Source organism: Spodoptera frugiperda, chromosome 26 (genome assembly GCF_023101765.2).
Source record: "Spodoptera frugiperda isolate SF20-4 chromosome 26, AGI-APGP_CSIRO_Sfru_2.0, whole genome shotgun sequence".
In the NCBI taxonomy this organism is placed as follows: Eukaryota; Metazoa; Arthropoda; class Insecta; order Lepidoptera; family Noctuidae; genus Spodoptera; species Spodoptera frugiperda.
Genome location: NC_064237.1, coordinates 3,624,040 through 3,643,557, shown reverse-complemented (window position 1 = coordinate 3,643,557; position 19,518 = coordinate 3,624,040). Strand labels below are relative to the sequence as shown.

Here is a 19,518-nt window from a genome sequence, read left to right as displayed (position 1 = left end):
GAACATCTTTTTTGTTTTGGATAGATGCATTTTTGTGATATAAGACTAGTTACCTATGGATAAATAGGCTATAAAACATCATGTTACAACCAATAGGCGCTAAGCAAGTAGTAAAACTGTATGAAAATAACTTAGTATAAACAAATAATCAAACTCAGAACCATTTAATAATTTGTTTATTAAGAGTACCTAAATAAACAGAATAGCAAATATCTGATTATTATTCATTAACACATTAAATGCCATGGGGGCAGAAGTGACCGGCGCTAGCGGAGGATTTGCCTTCAACTGATTTTTGTAGACAGTCAATGTGTTAAAATATGTACCTACCTATTATAAACGGTTTATTTTCGCTTGCTCCATTTTACAATGACGCAAACATCGAGTGAAAATGTGTAATTTGTATAACAGATCATTAAATGATAAATCAATGCTAATATTATTATGTATCACGAAACTTCACTGGTAGGGTCACCGCAGGTAACTCAGGATTCAAGTATGATGGTATTTTGAAAACTCGATAAAGTGTCGATAGATCTCGGGTCCAAAGGCTAAATCGCTTCGTAATTTCTTTTGGGACATGGGCGAATGTACATTCTGATAGATTTTTCCTTTGCTTAGCTGAAGTGCTGCAAACACGCGAATTAATAATTAAATAAAGATAAAAATTAAACCATTTAACAAAAACTTGGCATTATTCAAACAAGATTTTAATATTGAGCCTTATAATTCTCACCTTATTATTGGATCCTGGTACATAGGAGGGATTAAAGGGATTTCCATACTGACTTTCATTAGAGGGCAAGGGAAATGCACATTGTTCCCCAAACACAGCACGCCATCTTCGTCTTCCATTTTCTAGAATAATAATCTACAATCATAACTATGTACTTGAAATTAATGATGTTCAAATTTAATATAATTATTTAAAGGCGGATTTATGCTAGTATTGCTAGATTAAAAAATGACGTATCTTAATGCGATCTCACTCTTTATAGAAAAAAAAAATTGGGTACCTATTTTTTTAAATGTTTAATAAAAGCTAAAGTACTTCGCATCACCTCTCTAATTTTTTGAATTTTCTTGGCGTGTGCGAGGATACAGTCGCACCATTTCCAAATGTTTTCATCTGTAGCACCGCGTCGCTCGAGCCGCTCTGATAGGTCTGCCATATTGCGTATCGGTTTCTGTACCTAAACAAATTAATAAACGTATTTAATTTAAAAATATGCAACGTCATGCCGTTTATCCCCGAAGGCGTAAGCAGAGGTGCACATTACGGCAGGTAATGCCGCTATATTTTGTACGCGCACTTTTCACGAAATATGTAACTTATCCCATGTAATAGGGGGTGAGCCTATTGCCATATACTGGGCACAATTCCAGCCTCTGTGCTATAACTGAGTAAATTTTTCCAACGATTGACGACGACCCGGGAATCGAACCCGAGGCCCCTTGTCCGGGCAGTCGTACTTGCGGCCACTCGACCAACGAGGCAGTCTAGTAGCCTGGTTGAACTTCCCAGAGTCCAATACTAACCAAGAGGTTCATATAAAATGATGTGAGGAGATATTTCAAATAAAGAAACGTACTATTATCGGCCTGACCAGTTTGCTAGGCAAGAAATGCCTTAAAGAGTACGCCCCAGCTGATCGTTCACTGGCTCTCATACTAGGTAGGGGTTGACGTCCTTTCGAAGGGGCCAAGCTCCATCCCTGGGAACTAGGTGGCGCGCCCTGGTCATCTTGAGTAGCGAAGAACTCTAAACTCGTGTCATGACGCAGCAATAATTCCTGGAAATGATAAATGTTGCATTATCATCTTTTTCATTATTGTGTAAGTATACAATTACAGGCTTCCTTCTCTACCTACTAACTACTCGTATATTGTATGTTTCCAATGAATGTTCCATTGTTTAATGATTCCGATATGATCATGTAGATGTAACGTTTTTCTGAACACCATTTCAGTTTCGCTGTCAAAAAAAAAAAAATGATAAGATGCTTACGGCCCTTGACTGCCCTTCGATTTATATCGATATAGAGTTTTGGAGTACTACAAGGTTCCCTTAACCTTGTATAACCGTTTTGAGCATTGTTTTTTAGCCTTAGACAATCAACATAATACTTTCGTATCTATGTATTAAAGTCAAAAATCTTTTGAAGAATAATAAACAAGTTTCTTAGCATCATGTACAATTCCCTTTGTATGAGTGCAGCGTTTGGCGCTCTGATTGGTTGGTTTATTCGAGCCGGCCAATCAGAGCGCAGAACGCGCTCTCGTTTCGATTACTTTATTCGTAAAGCAAACTCGTACTAAGGGTACAGACCACTTACATGGAACTTATCGAAGTCACTATTGATCTTGGCTCTAGTAGCTAGTTCCGCCTTCAACTCTTCGACTAGATAGGCCCAGTACTTATTGACCTTGCCATAGTCCCCCAGCTGCGCACGAGGCAGATAAGACAGGATCCTCTTACCAATAGCTGATGGTAGCATTTGTATCTGGAGGAACAAAATAACTACTTAAAATGTTACGAGGTAAAAGTGAAATAGAGACAACTTAAACCGACTGTTATAATGTATTATTTGTGAAGAAGACATGCCTTTAAGGTAAGCGCATGGTACGCGTCGGACGGATCACATCAAACGGATTAATTTTTCAGACTACGTCAACTGTATCGACAGCGATTGGTCGCCGACGCGAGTAGTTAGCAATCGGATTGTCGATCCCACTTTCGGATTTTTGTCATTGCCGATGAGCAGTCCGTACGGCGCGGATCATTGGACGCTGCTGCATGAGTTTCTATACAAGACAAACTAAACATGCGATGCGTCCGATGCGGGCCTATGGGCGCTTACCTTTATGCGTACCTACCGTCTAGACAGCCTCACAGATCTAATCAATAAGTTAAGGGTCAAAATCCTCAGCCGACTCTAAGAAATTAAACATTATTATGTTTAGGTTAGCTTTTATTCCACGTCAAGTTCAAGTACATAGTTTCACTCAGTCGATCTCAAGAGTTTTATGTATATAGATTTGTGGAGAAAACATGAAGAGCCTCACGTATCTAATCAATAAGCTAAGGGTCAAAATCCTCAACCGACTCTCCGAAATTAAACACTATATATGTTTAGCAAAGTAATATAATAATAACAACTTACGAAGTCTACAGTTTCCGTAACTTCAGGTTTAACTCGGTTAACCTTCCAGATCTTTCTCTTAGAGCCGTCGTTGAAAATCATTTCTATTTCGTCCAGTTTCAAACTATCCCGCATTGTCTTAATGGTGGCATTCCAACTAGCCAGGTTGGCGTCCAACTGAAGAAAGTAAAATTTATAGTGAAAATGAAAAGATTTCGATTGGGTACATAATTATTACCCGTATCTTCGTAATCTCTACTTGCTTATTTTTCTTTTAGTATCTGATGGTTGTGTTTAATTATCATATACTTTTTTCAATTTACTATTGATCCACTAGCAGTTTAATATTAGTCCATATTTATAGGCAAGGTAATTCCAAGGTTGCAGAAAAAATGCAATAGCTGAGTTACTGTAGTCCAACATGGAGCTGGAGTTGGTTGCTTAACACTAAAAGAGTATGGCGACAAATATGTTCTAAGTATTCTATCGTCACCAAAGATAATGTAATATTTTATTCAAATAAATATTTATACTCACCGCTTTATGTGCCTCTCCTGGAGTTGGCGCTGTTGCTGGAGACTCAGCCGAGTCGTGTTGAGTAGAGTCATGTTTTGTTTTCTATCAAATATAACATATTTTTTTAATGTTAGCTTTGCCATACGGTCCATTTTAGCAAGAGGGTTGGAGATCAAAGTTAAAAAATATAAGGGATTGTCAGAGAATGCTACTGGTTAGTCTCTGTTAAATATTGGCTGCAACAATGTAAAGGAGGATCTCATACAATTTCTTGTTTGAGGCTGATTAAGTTACGGTTTGTCTGAGGTTCGCCCCTTTGCGGTGTTGGCGACAATATGTAGTCCCTTAGTCGACTCTTGTGACCCACTCAGCAAGGGTAAGAGTGTTATCAAATATGTATACTCTGCCTACGTCATACCTGTTGCTGATCATTGAGCACGATGCACTCCTGTATGTTCTTCAGCATGAGCTCCCTGTTCCGTTCGAACAACATCCGCGCCAGTTTCAACACCTCCCACATGGCTGGGCCACCGGCTACCGTCATTAATTCCGACAGGACCAGGGCTTGTGACTCCTTGATTTCATAAAAAATGTTATGACAATGGCAAGTATACATATCGGGTCTTACAAAAAGAAAATATCAAACAGAGAGTGTTTTTTTAAACGTTGCCCCACACTAGGATTTTCTCCTGTATCGTGGGTGCGTTTACAAACATACAAGCTCACATAGGTACACATGACATCCAGACCGAAACAACAATTTGTGGATCACACAATGATTAGAATGATGGTAGGAAGAGCTTTGCACATTTATTTTATCTTCAGGCTAATTAAATGGGTAACAAACCGGGTCAAGTGATAGGAACCAAATGCGATCGCTCTTCATGACTTGCGCCAGAGTGTGCCCAGGCAGGGCAGTCCTGTTGTGATCCAGCGGCACTTGGTCGTAGCTGGTATACACGTTACGTCTGTACAAATGTTTAGAATTTAATACTTGATCCTTTTTAATTATTTATTTTATTACAAAAGTAGATTTGTTTTTTAAACGTTGCCCAACATTAGGATTTTCTCCTGTGTCGTGGGTGCGTTTACAAACATACAAGTTAACATGCACATAACAACCAGACGCAAAACAACAATTTGTGGATCACACAAAGAGTTGCTCCGTGCGGGAATCGAACCCACTACCCGTTGCGCGGCAGCCAGTTGCCCAGCCACCGCACCAACCGTGCAGTTAAACGTTGTATTATGCTTCTGTGAATGAATGCTACTTGTAGTTTTACCTAAGTCATATGAGTGATCTCTATTTGACGGAGGACATCATAATATTCCAGTAACCTAATTAAAACGTACTTTAGTCACCTATGTACGGAATATTAATTGATTTACGAACCATATCTATGAATAGCCTAGTGACTAATGTGGCAAGTATAAACTAACTCGCTAGCAGATAGCACTGCATCCTTAGGCCGACAGTTCCACATAGATTTGAGAAGCAGCGACAGCGCCCACGCGCTGCGCATGTCATGAAGTAAGGCGAGCAGATACCGCTTCTTATTGGAGTACGAGATGCGAGCGAACCAGTACTTCGTAGCCAGGAGGTGCTTGCTGAACTTCACTGCTTCTTTTGAATTGTCCACGTCCTCTGTAAAAGGAAAATGGGTTTTCTTATTACGTTTTTAGTACTAGTTTTGTATTCAATGGGAGAAAATCAGAAAAGGAAGGTAAGGTAAAACGGGATAAATAAATCTGTATTTATTCATCCCGTTTTACCTAGATATTCACCCTTTGAATTCTATTTACCGTGTAGTAACAGTAGTACAGTTTTTAAAGACATATACTGTTGTTCAGGTAACCTATCTTACAACTTACCTCACCTTACTTAGGCATACAATTATATACTACAATAAAATCAAACACAATATTATTTCGGTACCTACCACATGCCATATCAGCTAAAATCAAGTCATTAATTAAGTGCACTTGTTTCGTCAATTCTCCGAAGGATGTCACTCTTGGTACATTTTTATTGTGTTCAAACATTTTCTTCAACTCAATTTTATTTACAACAAATAAAACAACTTCGGTTATAAAAATAAATACTTCACTGTCTGACTTGTCACTTGTCATTAAATATTTTTACAAGTTTTTATTTTTCTCATCATCATCTCTGACTCCAACTGCCAGTACCTATATACAAATATTGAGTACCAAACATTTTCAAAAAGTTCTATTAAATGGGGTGAGCTAAATATAGTTTGCCTGCATAAATTGTGATGCTGATTGCAAGCAATTTACTTGCCGGCTGCAACAACAGGGTCAAGATTACAACGATCACTACGCAGTTCATATACCTACGTATGATGTTCCAGTTACGAATCTCCGCCGTTGCTCTGTCAGTCTGTCAGTCAGAAGCTGCCATGACGCGCGTGGAGACGCGGTTCCCAACACAAACACTATCAGTCAATTCGCGAACAAAAAGTGCTAATTTCTGTCGATTCCTGTCTGTTATAGCGTTTGCTACGTTTGTAGCTGTAGCATACTTCCTAATTAAAAGACCTTTTGACTCTCTAGGCGATCCTTCTGATCAGTATACTGTTAAGAATATTCCCAAAATCTACACGAAGTTAGAAGGGGTTGATCCCGAAGAAAGGGACGTGTTCCAAGGGTTCCGCACGTCGTTCCTGCCGCCTGAAGAGATAGTGCTTGCTCGTTCTAATGCAAAATCAAAACGAGAAGTGTACGAGGGTAATGTGACCAGTGATATTTTGATATGGGGCTCCTCGGACAAGCAGCATGGGACACCGACCAGGGTGAAGCGAATGAGTCATTTCACGTTTACTTCACAAGATTATGAGTAAGTTTTCGAATAATAAGTTGTATATTGCTAGTAAAGATAGACAGAACTCTATTTTAAACATATCTATTCACTTGTAGTTTTTATTTTAATTGCAAAAGGGATTTAGTATGTTGCCACAAAGCATGTTGTTTTAGCCAAGAAAGACATTTGAAGAATAAAGAAGAAGTCGGAGAAGCCGACGACGAAGGAAATGAGAGTGAGAGTGAGGTCGACGAAGAGTACGACTCCAGCGACCAGTACGATGAGGACGATAGAATTGATAGGTAAGCTAATACTTCATAGGTATTTTAAATGCAATAAATCATAGTTTAAACTCTCGCCTTTTCTCAAACACAAGCAATGTAACCGATGCTTTTGCCCAGTCATGATTCAAAATCCATATAATGCGGTTACTTAAAATTAATGTCATCCTAGTTAAGCAGTTGCATTTGTGACCACAAAAGCGTCAGAAGACGAAATTAATTGTTTTACGAATATTTATTTATACTATTATATTGTATCAATGTCATAAGTTTATTTAATGCAATGAAAAATAAGTTTATTTGTATAGGGGGGGCCCGGGGGCAGGGCAGTACCCCCGCCAAGGTACCCTCTTAATTAACCTATAGTAAGAACTCTTAGCTACTTCTTATGAAATACATCTTTCTATAAATAAACCACTAATATTACATAAGCAAACAGACAGGTTCTTAACGATTGACTGCCTCATTGATAGAGTAGTCACAACTGCAACTGCCGAGTAAAAACCCACTGAATTATTAAAGTATATTATGCCTTTTAAGTATTAGGTAAAAGTTGTTCATATTGCTCGCTTGACTGTACAGCATAGTCCGTCCGGGGATGCACGTGGACCGAGGTCCACTCGACGACGTGGTGGAACAAATCCGCGGCCAACCAGAACTGGAGGAAGGCGAGATGATCTCCTCAGCACACATTTACAAACCTTCCCAGTCTTATGCAGGTGATTATATTATTTGGAACAGTATCAATCTCATAGTAAATGCAAACATTTAATAAAAGTAGGTTAATTTTTGCGAGTTCGAGATACCTATATACGTTCAAATGAACCAGTTCAATCCAGTTCCACTTCACAGGTAATTCTAGGGTCCCATTAAACAATTTGTTCTCCTGTCCACACACAGTTCCATTGTATGATAGAACGCCAAACCAATTCGATAACAGTGTGTACATTGTGGTACGAATTATTCAATTGAGTCTTGTCAAAAATGAGCCAAGGTTAGTCATACGACAGTTTGCCAGTCTCGTGTACTATACACGAGATGTCTCAATTGAAAAACTGCACACGAGAAGTTCAACAGTACTTATTTTCATTCAGGTATTCATGCTTTCTGGAAAGGTCAAGGCGATAGAAACCAAATCAGAAATACACAAGCCAAGATAATGAAACAATACATGGACGCGGAAGCCGACCCGTGTCACGACTTCTACCAGTACGCATGCGGTAACTGGGCTGCACTCAATCCTATACCAGCGGACAAAGCAGGGTGCGTTATTGCATGATACTCGTAGCATACTATATGTAAAAACAGCAAATTAAATATAAACATTCACATTTTTAGGTACGATACATTTGAAATGCTCAGAGAAAACTTAGATACTGTTCTAAAAGATTTATTGGAATTCAAAAGTAAAGACAAAATACCTTGCAAGTATCCAGGATCTCATTTAGATCTAGATGATAACTTTTTGCTTACTTTGAACCCTATACACAAAAGATCTAAATCGCATTTTTACTCCCACTCCGAAGATTTGGATGTAGTGGAGTCACCTTCCAAAGACTTCTTTAACAACACACATCATTCCGCCTATACTAGCGATAAGGAAAAAGAAGAAATTGTGAACCGAATTCGAAGATATTTAGATAAAAAGTCCAAAGAAGTAATGAAACCAATATCAAAATTCAAGAGTAAATTTAGAAAGTACATGTCTCAGAATCATAAAAGAGAACGAGTGAAAAGAGCAACAAACAATTCTGAGGATGATCATAAAGTGTTTAGAAGGAAGTTTGTAATTAAATCCAAAGCAATACGATATGGGAGAAAGTTGATGTCGTATAGAAGTAGATTTAAAATCCGAAAAGAAAGAGAGACCACAGTGATTAAAGAATGGAGCACAACAAAAACGAAAACCGCAAAAGTAGAATATGAAGTTGAATCTTATACATATCCCACAAAGCCGAAAGTTGAGTCGGTTACCGTGCACTCGTCTAAAACAATAGGTAAAGTGGAAGCACAAACTCTTCTCCCAACAACAAAAGCACGGCCTAATGATGAACCAGCGCATGGTGATGCTGCGATGAAAGCGAGGTTCCTCTTCAAATCTTGCATGAACTATGAAATCTTACAAAAACGTGGTCATCAGCCTCTGCTAGATCTATTAGACCTCCTTGGAGGATGGCCGATCCTGAAGAATGAATGGAATTCCAGTCGTTTCGATTGGCTAGAACTAATGGCGAAACTTAGACTATACAATAATGATATTCTAATATCGGAATGGGTTGGACCCGATATCAAAAACTCCGATGAATTTGTGATACAGTTTGATCAAACGAGCCTAGGTATTAAAGCCAAGTATTTGTCTTCGTTATTTTAATTGTGGTTGATCAGTAAAGGTACTTATTATTAGATATTTTCTTACAGGACTACCAACACGAGATTATTTCCTCCAAGATTCAAATCAAATATATTTGGATGCTTACAAGAATTATCTGGTTAAAATTGCTATACTGCTCGGAGGTGATCCAGATCATGTGAAAATGAGTGCAGATCAATTAATTGAATTCGAAATAAAGTGAGAATCTATTTTGTACCCTTTGCACTACCTTCTTAATTCCATTATTTAAAGCTTTCCTCAATTTTCCTGTTGTAACATTGTTTTCTTATTAACGTGGTTGTTCATAATTTCAATTACTTTCATTGCTTATTACTAAAATTGTTTTATTGATACTTTTGTCAGACTAGCAAAGATTACATCAGCTCCAGAAGACAGGCGAAATGTATCAGAGCTGTACCGTAGAATGCCACTGAAAAAACTGGAGGAACTGGTTCCTCAAGTGAAGTGGAGACGATACTTGTGTGTGGTGATGAATAGGACCGTAGACCCCAATGAAACTGTTGTGCTGTTTGCTCTGTGTTACGTCAGGGTAAGTAGTATTTAAAAAAATCAACTTCAAAAATATCCAACCTAACCGTATCTGATGTTCGAAACAATTTCTGTGTTCCGAACAGATTTTTTTTGATTTTGATCACGCTACACATGAGACTCTTAAGAAGCCTGTTCCTTGGATGTCTTAAATGTGCTATTGTGTTACTTGACTATAAGAACGTGCAGTCAATGTAGAATGTCAATTTTGATCAAAATGTACAATTTTTGGCGAGCTATACTCATCCATCTTACCGACACAATATTTGTGCAATCTTAACCCACTGTAACGTATGTTTTCATTGTCAGCATTTAGTTAAATTGATAAAAGAGACTGAACCCAGCACGTTGGCAAATTACCTGCTCTGGAGGTTCGTGAGACACAGGGTCAACAACCTCGACGACAGATTTCAGTCTGCCAAGCAACAGTGAGTTCATTAATTGAATTATTTTTTACTAATAGCATGTTCATTTTTGTTAATTATTAATATTACACCTTTTAATATGCTTTCATGAATGTGATGCACAATAGGAATCTTTTGTTATTTTCTTATTGTCACCTAAATATATTCGTAGCTAAATCTATCTACATATTCTCAGATTCTACTTCATATTATTCGGACGTGAACAAGCACCACCAAGATGGAAGAACTGTGTATCACAGGTCAATTCCAACATGGGAATGGCACTAGGCTCCATGTTTGTTCGTAAATACTTCGACGAAATGAGCAAGAACGATACTTTGTACATGACAAGAGAGATACAGCAGTCTTTCCGAGAACTGCTCCATATGACAGATTGGATTGACGATAAGACGAAGAAATTGGCTGCACATAAAGTAGATGCTATGATGCTCAGAATAGGGTACCCAGACTTTATACTGAACAAGAAGGAATTGGATGATAGGTACAAGGAGGTCAAAATACACCCGGACAAATATTTCGAAAATATTTTAAATATTCTCCAGCATTTGACGAAAATGGAACAAGCTCGGTAAGTGTTGTGTTGGACTTTTTGTTTGATTGTGTATATCATTTTTAATTATGAAGATGTTTGGGATCGGAATTATGACATTTTGTTCACTTTGGCCTTTGAATACTTACTTAGTATAAAAGTTTTCCACCAACCCATCCATATCTAACGAATAAATCTGAGTATTAAGCAATTGCAAATCATGACATGTAGTGAGTTGCTACCAATGAACCGATGATAAAGTCAATGACTGGCTGGGAACTAAATCCCTACAGATTGCAATCGATATCAAATTTCTTGCTTGCGCTACGTTCAACACTTACTAGTTCTGTGAAGCAACATGTACTAGTATTCATTGTAATAAGATAACTTTATTACTAACACTAGAATATCTCTACCAACTAGACTATTTTCCAAATATTTTCCATATGCGGCATTAGTATTATAATTTTCAGAAGTTCTTACAGTTTAATTTTAACTTGATATATACCATTCCATAATAATATTATCTAGGCAACCGTAATTTTCCAGTATTGGCCAACCAGTGAACAAAACGCTATGGAACACTGCCCCAGCTGTCGTCAACGCCTATTACAGCCGAAACAAGAACCAAATCATGTTCCCGGCGGGAATCCTGCAACCACCGTTTTACCATCGACATTTCCCGAGGTCACTGAACTATGGCGGGATTGGTGTTGTTATAGGTACTTACTTATACCTGGACATTTATTTAAACATCAAATATTAATTTTATTCTACTGATAAGATGTTTACTTAAATGTCTAGGATTCAAATAATTGTCAGGAATCGGAATAACATCACACCAACAGATTCAGTATATATTAATGAAATGTAGAGTTAGTATTCATGTCACGGATAGTGTGAATTATCCTAAATTAAAGTTCTTCTAAACTTCCATTAAACTTCCATCCGTCCAAATATAACATTTTTTAGTTCTAGTCCAAATTAAATATACGATACTTTACCTATAAATTCCATATTTCATTTAATATCAATAAAAATAATGCATTTAATTAATGAATGCTGCAGGCCACGAGATAACTCACGGGTTCGACGACAAGGGTCGCCTGTTCGACTGTGACGGTAACCTCCACCGCTGGTGGTCAGACTCGGCCATCGAGGCCTTCCACCGTCGTGCGCAGTGCCTCATAGACCAGTACGGGCGCTATGTAGTGCCTGAAGTTAATATGAAGCTCGATGGAGTTAACACACAGGTAACCAAAAGTCCTTCTTTAAGACTTTGACAGCCAACAAAAATCTGTTAAAGGTAAATCCTCCGCTAGCTCTAGCAATTTTTGCCCCCATGGCGTTTAAGTTAAGGGATGATTTTCCAAGACCAGATAAATTTTATCGCAAGAATAATATTCAATGTTTGATAATTCGTCCATACTGAAAACTGTCAAAAATCATTTTTATTCTACTGAGGGCTACGAGTTGGTTTTACGTTTAACGAGATCGAAACGAAAGCGCGTTCGGTACTCTGATTGGTTGGATCATTGATGCCAGCCAATCAGAGCATTGAATACCGTCTCGTTTCGTTTTTATTCAACGTAAAGCAAACTCGTACTAAGGGTACTGATAAGATTTTTTTGTTAATTGAATTATGCCCATAGTTTTTATTTTAATGTTTAAGATAAAATAAAATGCAATCATGAGATAATATAACCAATATTAATGTCGTACACTATATTGCCACCAGGGTGAAAATATAGCAGACAACGGTGGCGTGAAGCAAGCGTTCCGTGCATACCTCCACTGGGTGCAGCGGCACGGAGTCAAGGGCGAGACACTGCCCGGCCTCAACCACACGCACACGCAGCTGTTCTTCCTCAACTTTGCTCAGGTTTATTTATTTTTATTTTCAGCCATGGTCGTCCCACTACAGGGCCTCCCGTCCCTCCTTCCACTCGTCTCTATGAATTACGATAAGATACATTAACCTCTTGTCTGTTGGTGTATGAAACACAATAGAGAACACATTATATCTCGCGTAGATTTACGTTCGAGACATAACGAATTAATTAATAATTAATACATTGTTCATAGACATATTTCAATAGTCACTTAGTCACTGAAGTGGCATCGTTTCTTAATGTCCCAAGCTATAGTATATACGGTGTGAATAAAAACTACAATATGAAATATGCTAAAAAATTAGTTGGTATCTACACTTACTTAAGTCGAATCTCTGCGATTTATATTAGCTTACCCATATTTTAGTTATTTAAAGATCAATTATGTTGTACATAGGTATGGTGTGGTGCAATGCGTCCAGAAGCAATGCGCAACAAGCTGAAGACAGCGGTGCATTCTCCGGGCCGGTTTCGAGTCATCGGCACTCTATCCAACTCACACGACTTTGCAAGGGAGTTCCAGTGCCCTCCCGGCTCACCTATGAACCCAAAACACAAATGTACTGTTTGGTGAAAGGATAAGATAGAGTCGATTCTGAATCGCTCTTTTAAAGTAAGGTTCATCATCGTTTATCATCGTAAGTAAGGTTTTGTGCAACATCACACGGCTTAATTAAATGTGTTGGAATAATTTAATCACCCGTTGACCTGATCCGCTTTCGGATAAATATTTGCGCGATCATTGTAATCAATAAATTATAATTTATGCAAGCAATCGTAGCTTATCGATTCGTGATTTGCAAAAAATACGTTAAATAATGAAAGACTAACATTGTGCTACGCTTCGTAGCAGATGTGCTACGAAATTTGGCTACGGGGCTACGACGGCAAATTTGGCTAAAACATCATAATAATTGTTATACTTTTATGAATTTACTATCAACTTGGATTATTAATCGTGTTTTATCTTTATCTTAATATATATTTCTGTTTTAGATAAAGTATTTTGCTGAGTGTTAAACGAAACGTACTAGAAATCATTGTGTAATTTTTACTTGCAATTCATTCATTGATATATTTTTGTTTATCATCTTTATGAATGAAAAGTCACCTGAAGATTCATTTCTTATCAAAATTGGGGAAACCTTACACGACTTTGTGTTTGTTTAGGTACTATTAACATTAGGTAGGTATATAAGATTTATTTAGAATGTTTTTCACTTATAAATGTTACCATATTTTTCGAGTTTACTATGAACCTGTAACATTAATGAATTCACGTTTAAAGGTAAGAAAATAAAACCTCAAAACTCTCATGAAAAATACGAAATATTGTGAGGAAATTGGATTTTTCTTAGTTCAGTACAAAAAATACATTTGTAACTAGCATTATACTCGTAGTACCAAAGTCGATTGTGATAATATTTTTAGCAATTTGTATTTTGTTACAGCAGTTTAGTATTATTAGTAGTTGTATATTTTATACTTAGGATTTACTTCAGTCTTTATATTTAAGCATTTTTATAAGAATAGGATTTTTGGTACCCAATAAATTAATTAATATGTACCTATTTGTTTTTGTTCTACTTAAACGCTTAACAAAACGCAATTTGCATTTGCTATTCTTTACTATAATCCACATAATTTGTCAGCGCTCTACGTAGTCCCATGCTTTTTCGGAAGTTCTTGAGATATTATTATATTTACTGATCCAGTGGTTACAAATTCTAATTATTTTATCTCGGTACCACTTAGAAATCGGTCATAAACAACAACCGAGCTTATTTACCTATTTGTCGCTGTACGAATTCGATTTCTTTCATTAAAACTATATCATATTTTTCAAAGACTCTTGTCTTTGTTCAACAATGGACGTATTCCGGCTAATAATGACAAGGATGATGTTGCAAGTTTTCGAAATTCGAAAATTCATTCGATATTCCTCGAATTATGTGCTTTCTATGATAATATCTTTACGATACTGAATCACGGGCTATTGAACCTGAAGTGTTATCGTTATAACCATATCGAAAATACTAGTATCTATTACTTGCATATCTGTAATCATAATCATTTACTAAAAAGTTATATCATTCTGATGATAAAGATAAGATGCTGCAATAATTTGTAAGATTGCATAATTCTTATTTTGGGTTTTCCAACATTGTTGATGTACAGAATTTTCAAGGAACTGAAAGGTTTACTATGTGCCTGTTTTGCTTTAGGTTCGCTTTTTTATATATTTTCCAAACTATCCTCTACCTATGAGATTTCGGGGAATGAACTTGATCATTTAATTGTTGTGCGATTACTTAACTATTAACTTATAATGACTTTCTTTTTCTATCCCACGAGATAGCAAATGCAAGTCATTTAATATCATATTTCTTATTCATATTTCTGTTATGACAAGATAACACTTGCAGTAGACAGATAAATAGCCCGCGCGTCAGTCACTCGCTATTCAGTATCGTAAAATCACAATGGTGAGAGCACGCAAGTACGTCGTAGTCAACGAGTTCAAGGGTTGGCCCAAACGTGAAGATTTCCAAATTGAGGAGCACGAGCTGCCGCCCCTCAAGGATGGAGAGATTCTGGTCAAGAGTCAGTGGCTGAGCGTTGACCCATACATGCGGGTCTATAGCTCGAAGCAGAAGTACGACCAGTTTGGTTACAATGTAGGCGTAGTGGTAGAAACAAAAGCCGCAGACTACCCTGTGGGCACCAAGGTGGTTTCCCATAAAGGCTGGTGTGACTACTGCATTCTGGATACCAACAAAGTTTACGCTGAACCCCACCGAACAGGAAAAATTTACAAACTTCCAGTCATGAAGGGTCTACCAGACTCCCTGGCGGTTGGTGCTGTAGGCATGCCAGGTGTTACTGCATACTTTGGATTCCTGGAACACTGCAAACCCAAACCTGGTGAGACAGTGGTCGTGACTGGCGCTGCTGGAGCTGTGGGCTCTCTGGTCGGACAGATTGCGAAGATCAAGGGCTGCAAGGTGATCGGCTTCGCTGGCTCCGACGAGAAAGTCAAGTGGCTGGAGAGCATCGGCTTTGACAAGGCGATCAACTACAAGACTGCCGACACCGCGGCTGCACTGAGAGCAGCTGCTCCGCAGGGAGTGGACTGTTACTACGACAACGTCGGCGGAGAGCTGAGCAGCACCATCTTGTACCAGATGAACCAACATGGACGAGTCGTAGTCGTCGGTTCCATCAGCTCGTACAACGAGGATCAAACCAATTTGCCCAAAGCTGCAATCTTGCAACCTGCCATATTGTACCGTAGACTAACAGTCAGCGGTTATATCGTATGGGATTCACGTGATAGATTCCCTGAAGCGTTCGATCAGATTATCAAGTGGATACAGAGTGGGAAGATAGTGGCCAAAGAACATGTCACGGAAGGTTTTGATAATCTCTATGACGCTTTAGTGGGAGTGCTGAAAGGCGACAATATTGGAAAGGCGGTTGTTAAAATATAAAACCCATACTATTTTATTACCTTTTTTATGTATGATTTATTTTATTTTATACCATCATGCTTAAATAAAACCATATTTTAATATAATAATTTGTATTATTTACTTTAATTACATTGTTTTTCTGTTTTTGGTACGTCCTCTACTTTGCTACGGCAGTATCAACAAACAGCAATCAATTTTGTCACCTTGTCTGCCTTACGACAAAGTCTTGTTCAACTGAAAATTTTATTTAAATGATTCCCGTACGAAAAAGTACATATTCTGGATATCGATGTGAATAACATCATAACATCATACCTTTGCCCCGAAAAGATAGGATGTGAACGTCATTCACATAATACATATTATACAATGTAACACTTTTTACCAAATGTCTTCTGAGTAGTTAGTTATAAGCAGAGTACCCAACCTAAACTTAGCCTACCATTATCAGGATTAAAAAAATGTTGAATAACTTTATAGTCCAGTCATTTGGTAGATAAAAAGGGGGTTACCTGGAAAGTTTTCCGGGAGTTTTGAAAATTGGTGAATTTATAGATTTGGGTATGCTCTTTTCGAATTTCAACTTTGCCACCTCGTACGCCCGCCGCTCGCGCCGCCATATAGAAAAAATGGCGCCTAAAAACGGTTTTTTATTAATATCTCCGTTCCGACGCATTTTACGAAAAAATATTTATTTACAAAATTTAACTAGAAAATTTTTTCTACAATTTATGTATTGATAACTTTTTCATAAAATCAATAGTTTTTGGCGTACGAGCGCCGCAGAGTAATATTAGTCCAGTCAAATTAGGATTTCACCTCGGAATTTGAGATACCCAGCTGTAATTTTGTATATACTTGTATATTGACTGCCTGAAACTTGTCTCAAAACCTACATATGGTAGGGTGTAAGCAACTATTAAATTTTAAGGTCCAAAGGTCCCAAAAAACGTTTTTTTTGCGCTTTTTTGGAAATATCTCATTTCCTATGGGTTTTTGGTATTTGCATTTAATACCAATATTGTAGAATACAAAATTCTCTACAACTTTTGTCTAAACTTTTTTTTATACGGTGCACCGTTTCCGAGATAGAGGGCGGAGAGCGCGCGGTCACTGCACCTCTTCAAAAATTTTTTTTTCGTCTAACCTATCCGTGATGGTTGTCTATGGATAGGCCATTAAAAATACGTCATGGTTCCTAAAACCATTTTTCGGCAAAATCAATTGTTTGAAAGATAGACACTTCCAAAGTGGAAAAATGAGGTCTATCGAATGTGTCCTGCCCTCTAACTTTTAAAATATGTGAGTAAGAAAACTAAAAAAAATATATGCTGTAGATTTTAATGGAAACTTTCAAAGAAAATTGGTTTGAACGAGATATCATAATTAGTTTTTAAGAATTGATACATTTAAAAAAAACACATAGTTTGTACACGCGGTGGTGCAGATGAATAATACTTTGCGGCGCTCGTACGCCAAAAACTATTGATTTTATGAAAAAGTTATCAATACATAAATTGTAGGAAATTTTTTGTAGTTTAATTTTGTAAATAAATATTTTTTCGTAAAATGCGTCGGAACGGAGATATTAATAAAAAACCATTTTTAGCCGCCATTTTTTCAATATGGCGGCGCGAGCGGCGGTTGTACGAGGTGGCAAAGTTGAAATTCGAAAAGAGCATACCCAAATCTATAAATTCACCAATTTTCAAAACTCCCGGAAAACTTTCCAGGTAAAACTACCAAATGACTGGACTATTATACAATGACTAAGGTTATAAAAACAGGCCAAGTCAAATCTTACCTATTTTAAATTACAGCAATTGTTATAGGTGTATCCAATAAAACATAGAAATAGAGTTTTATACTTGTTCATAATGTTATTTTGTTCCTATAAATACATATTTGGATTTTGTACAGAACTTGGCACTCATTTAGATCTCCATTCTTTTTGCGGCGAAGCCCACAACCAAGAATACGTTTTGTATTGAACTTGGCTTTCCTTTTTTACACTAATGTTTCTGGTGGGTTATATCATTACCGTAATTTTAATGCTCTAACCAAAAGCAGGTAACATCGTCAACCTAACCAATTTGAATAAATATAATATATTTGATAATTTTTAGTTTTCTTTATTTTTTTAGTTTAATTGTTCAATAAAATAAAGCTATGTTCAATCAAAAGTTAAGGACAATGAAATAAAATAAAGTTAAAAAAACAATTTGAACAATAATTACGTTATTATTCTTCCACAACCTTTCTCAGCGTGTTCAACAAAAAGTTCGTAAAACTTTCATTCGTAACTCTGATTTCAAAATTACATTATGGCCACAGTATTTAATTCTGCTGTAAATCATCGACAGCCTTAAAATTCTGCATAATCAAATGAAATATCTGAAATCATTTGAACTAATCGACTCATGATGGGCTGAATATTTGTGGAAATTAAATTGGTAAGTACTCGTAACCGGTCTACAATCTGCTACGCTGCGTAGCACGACGCTACGCTTTTGTTCGTAGGCGAAGTAGGTACGAGTAGTAATCTAACTTACTGGCTACGAACTTTTGTATCGATATAATAATATTATAAAACAATTACTGTGTTATAATCAGGCTAATCTTTATCTTATAACACATCTCTACATCTAAAACTAAATAAAATATTTTGCTGAGCGTTAACCGGAACGTATTAGAAATCATTGTGTTATTTTATTGGCAACTCATTCATTGATACATTTTTGTGTATCATCTTTATGAATGAAAATCGTGAAAATCATCACTTATCAAAATCAATTACTCGTCGAAAAACGGGTTTTCCAGAAATGTAATATGTACAGATTTTATCACCATTATTAAGCACACAAGTTTCTTAAACATCTTTTTTTAATGGAATAAGCTGGTAAACGAACAAACGGATCACCTAATGGTAAGCAATCGCTGCCGCCCATGGACACTTGAAACACCAGAGGCGTTACAAGTGCGTTGCAGGCCTTTTGGAAGTTAGGAATTATAAAGGGTTGTAGGGGAATTGGGGATTGGGAAGGTGTTAAAATTTATTATTCCAAAGTATTAGTATAGTGCTTTACCAAATACTGCTTCACAGTGCGTTTAATAAATCACTAGAGTTGATAGTTCCTAGTCAATAAGCGTAATGCTCCATGCAAGAAATCAGGGTTCGACAGATGCAACAGGAAGATAGATAAATTAAGTACTAATTTAAGTGTTTGCGACAAATCTTTTCTATGTTCAATTTATTATCTTATCAAAGCAGGAGGTACTTTAAATAAACACTACAAACTAATTGCTTGTGCTTGAGGCACACGAGCATTGTATAACCTAGGTAAGGTTACTGAATGCCAAATATAATTTTAATTACTTCAATACCTTACTCGTATTCTATTTCAATACAAAAATACATCAAACGACGTACGGTGTTAACAGATTTTATTCTAATTAGAGACAAACTCCAAACTGTATTTCTGCTTCATTCGAATAAAAACCATTTGATGATACGTTAA

At 37.0% G+C, this 19,518-nt stretch overlaps 3 protein-coding genes across 3 annotated transcripts; 2 read left to right on the top strand and 1 right to left on the bottom strand.

Annotated features, from left to right (window-relative positions):
* Positions 1-161: 161 nt before the first annotated feature.
* On the bottom strand, positions 162-5,766 carry LOC118264024 (uncharacterized). The gene is made up of 11 exons (XM_035576339.2): positions 5,600-5,766; positions 5,100-5,304; positions 4,507-4,627; positions 4,078-4,233; positions 3,681-3,761; positions 3,165-3,320; positions 2,337-2,504; positions 1,593-1,793; positions 1,062-1,193; positions 737-858; positions 162-629 (listed from the first exon to the last, which is right to left on the bottom strand). Exons 1-11 carry the CDS (start codon positions 5,700-5,702, stop codon positions 443-445), a joined length of 1,632 nt encoding a protein of 543 aa, XP_035432232.2. The 5' UTR covers positions 5,703-5,766; the 3' UTR covers positions 162-442.
* Positions 5,767-5,920: 154 nt separating this feature from the next.
* On the top strand, positions 5,921-14,094 carry LOC118264023 (neprilysin-4). The gene is made up of 13 exons (XM_035576337.2): positions 5,921-6,516; positions 6,654-6,782; positions 7,344-7,480; positions 7,856-8,024; positions 8,100-9,097; positions 9,180-9,330; positions 9,496-9,682; positions 9,991-10,109; positions 10,282-10,674; positions 11,185-11,357; positions 11,704-11,888; positions 12,374-12,517; positions 12,925-14,094. Exons 1-13 carry the CDS (start codon positions 5,936-5,938, stop codon positions 13,099-13,101), a joined length of 3,543 nt encoding a protein of 1,180 aa, XP_035432230.2. The 5' UTR covers positions 5,921-5,935; the 3' UTR covers positions 13,102-14,094.
* An 879-nt stretch (positions 14,095-14,973) lies between these two features.
* Positions 14,974-16,107, top strand: LOC118264717 (prostaglandin reductase 1). The gene has a single exon (XM_035577319.2). It carries the CDS (start codon positions 15,011-15,013, stop codon positions 16,016-16,018), a length of 1,008 nt encoding a protein of 335 aa, XP_035433212.2. The 5' UTR covers positions 14,974-15,010; the 3' UTR covers positions 16,019-16,107.
* Positions 16,108-19,518: the final 3,411 nt, after the last annotated feature.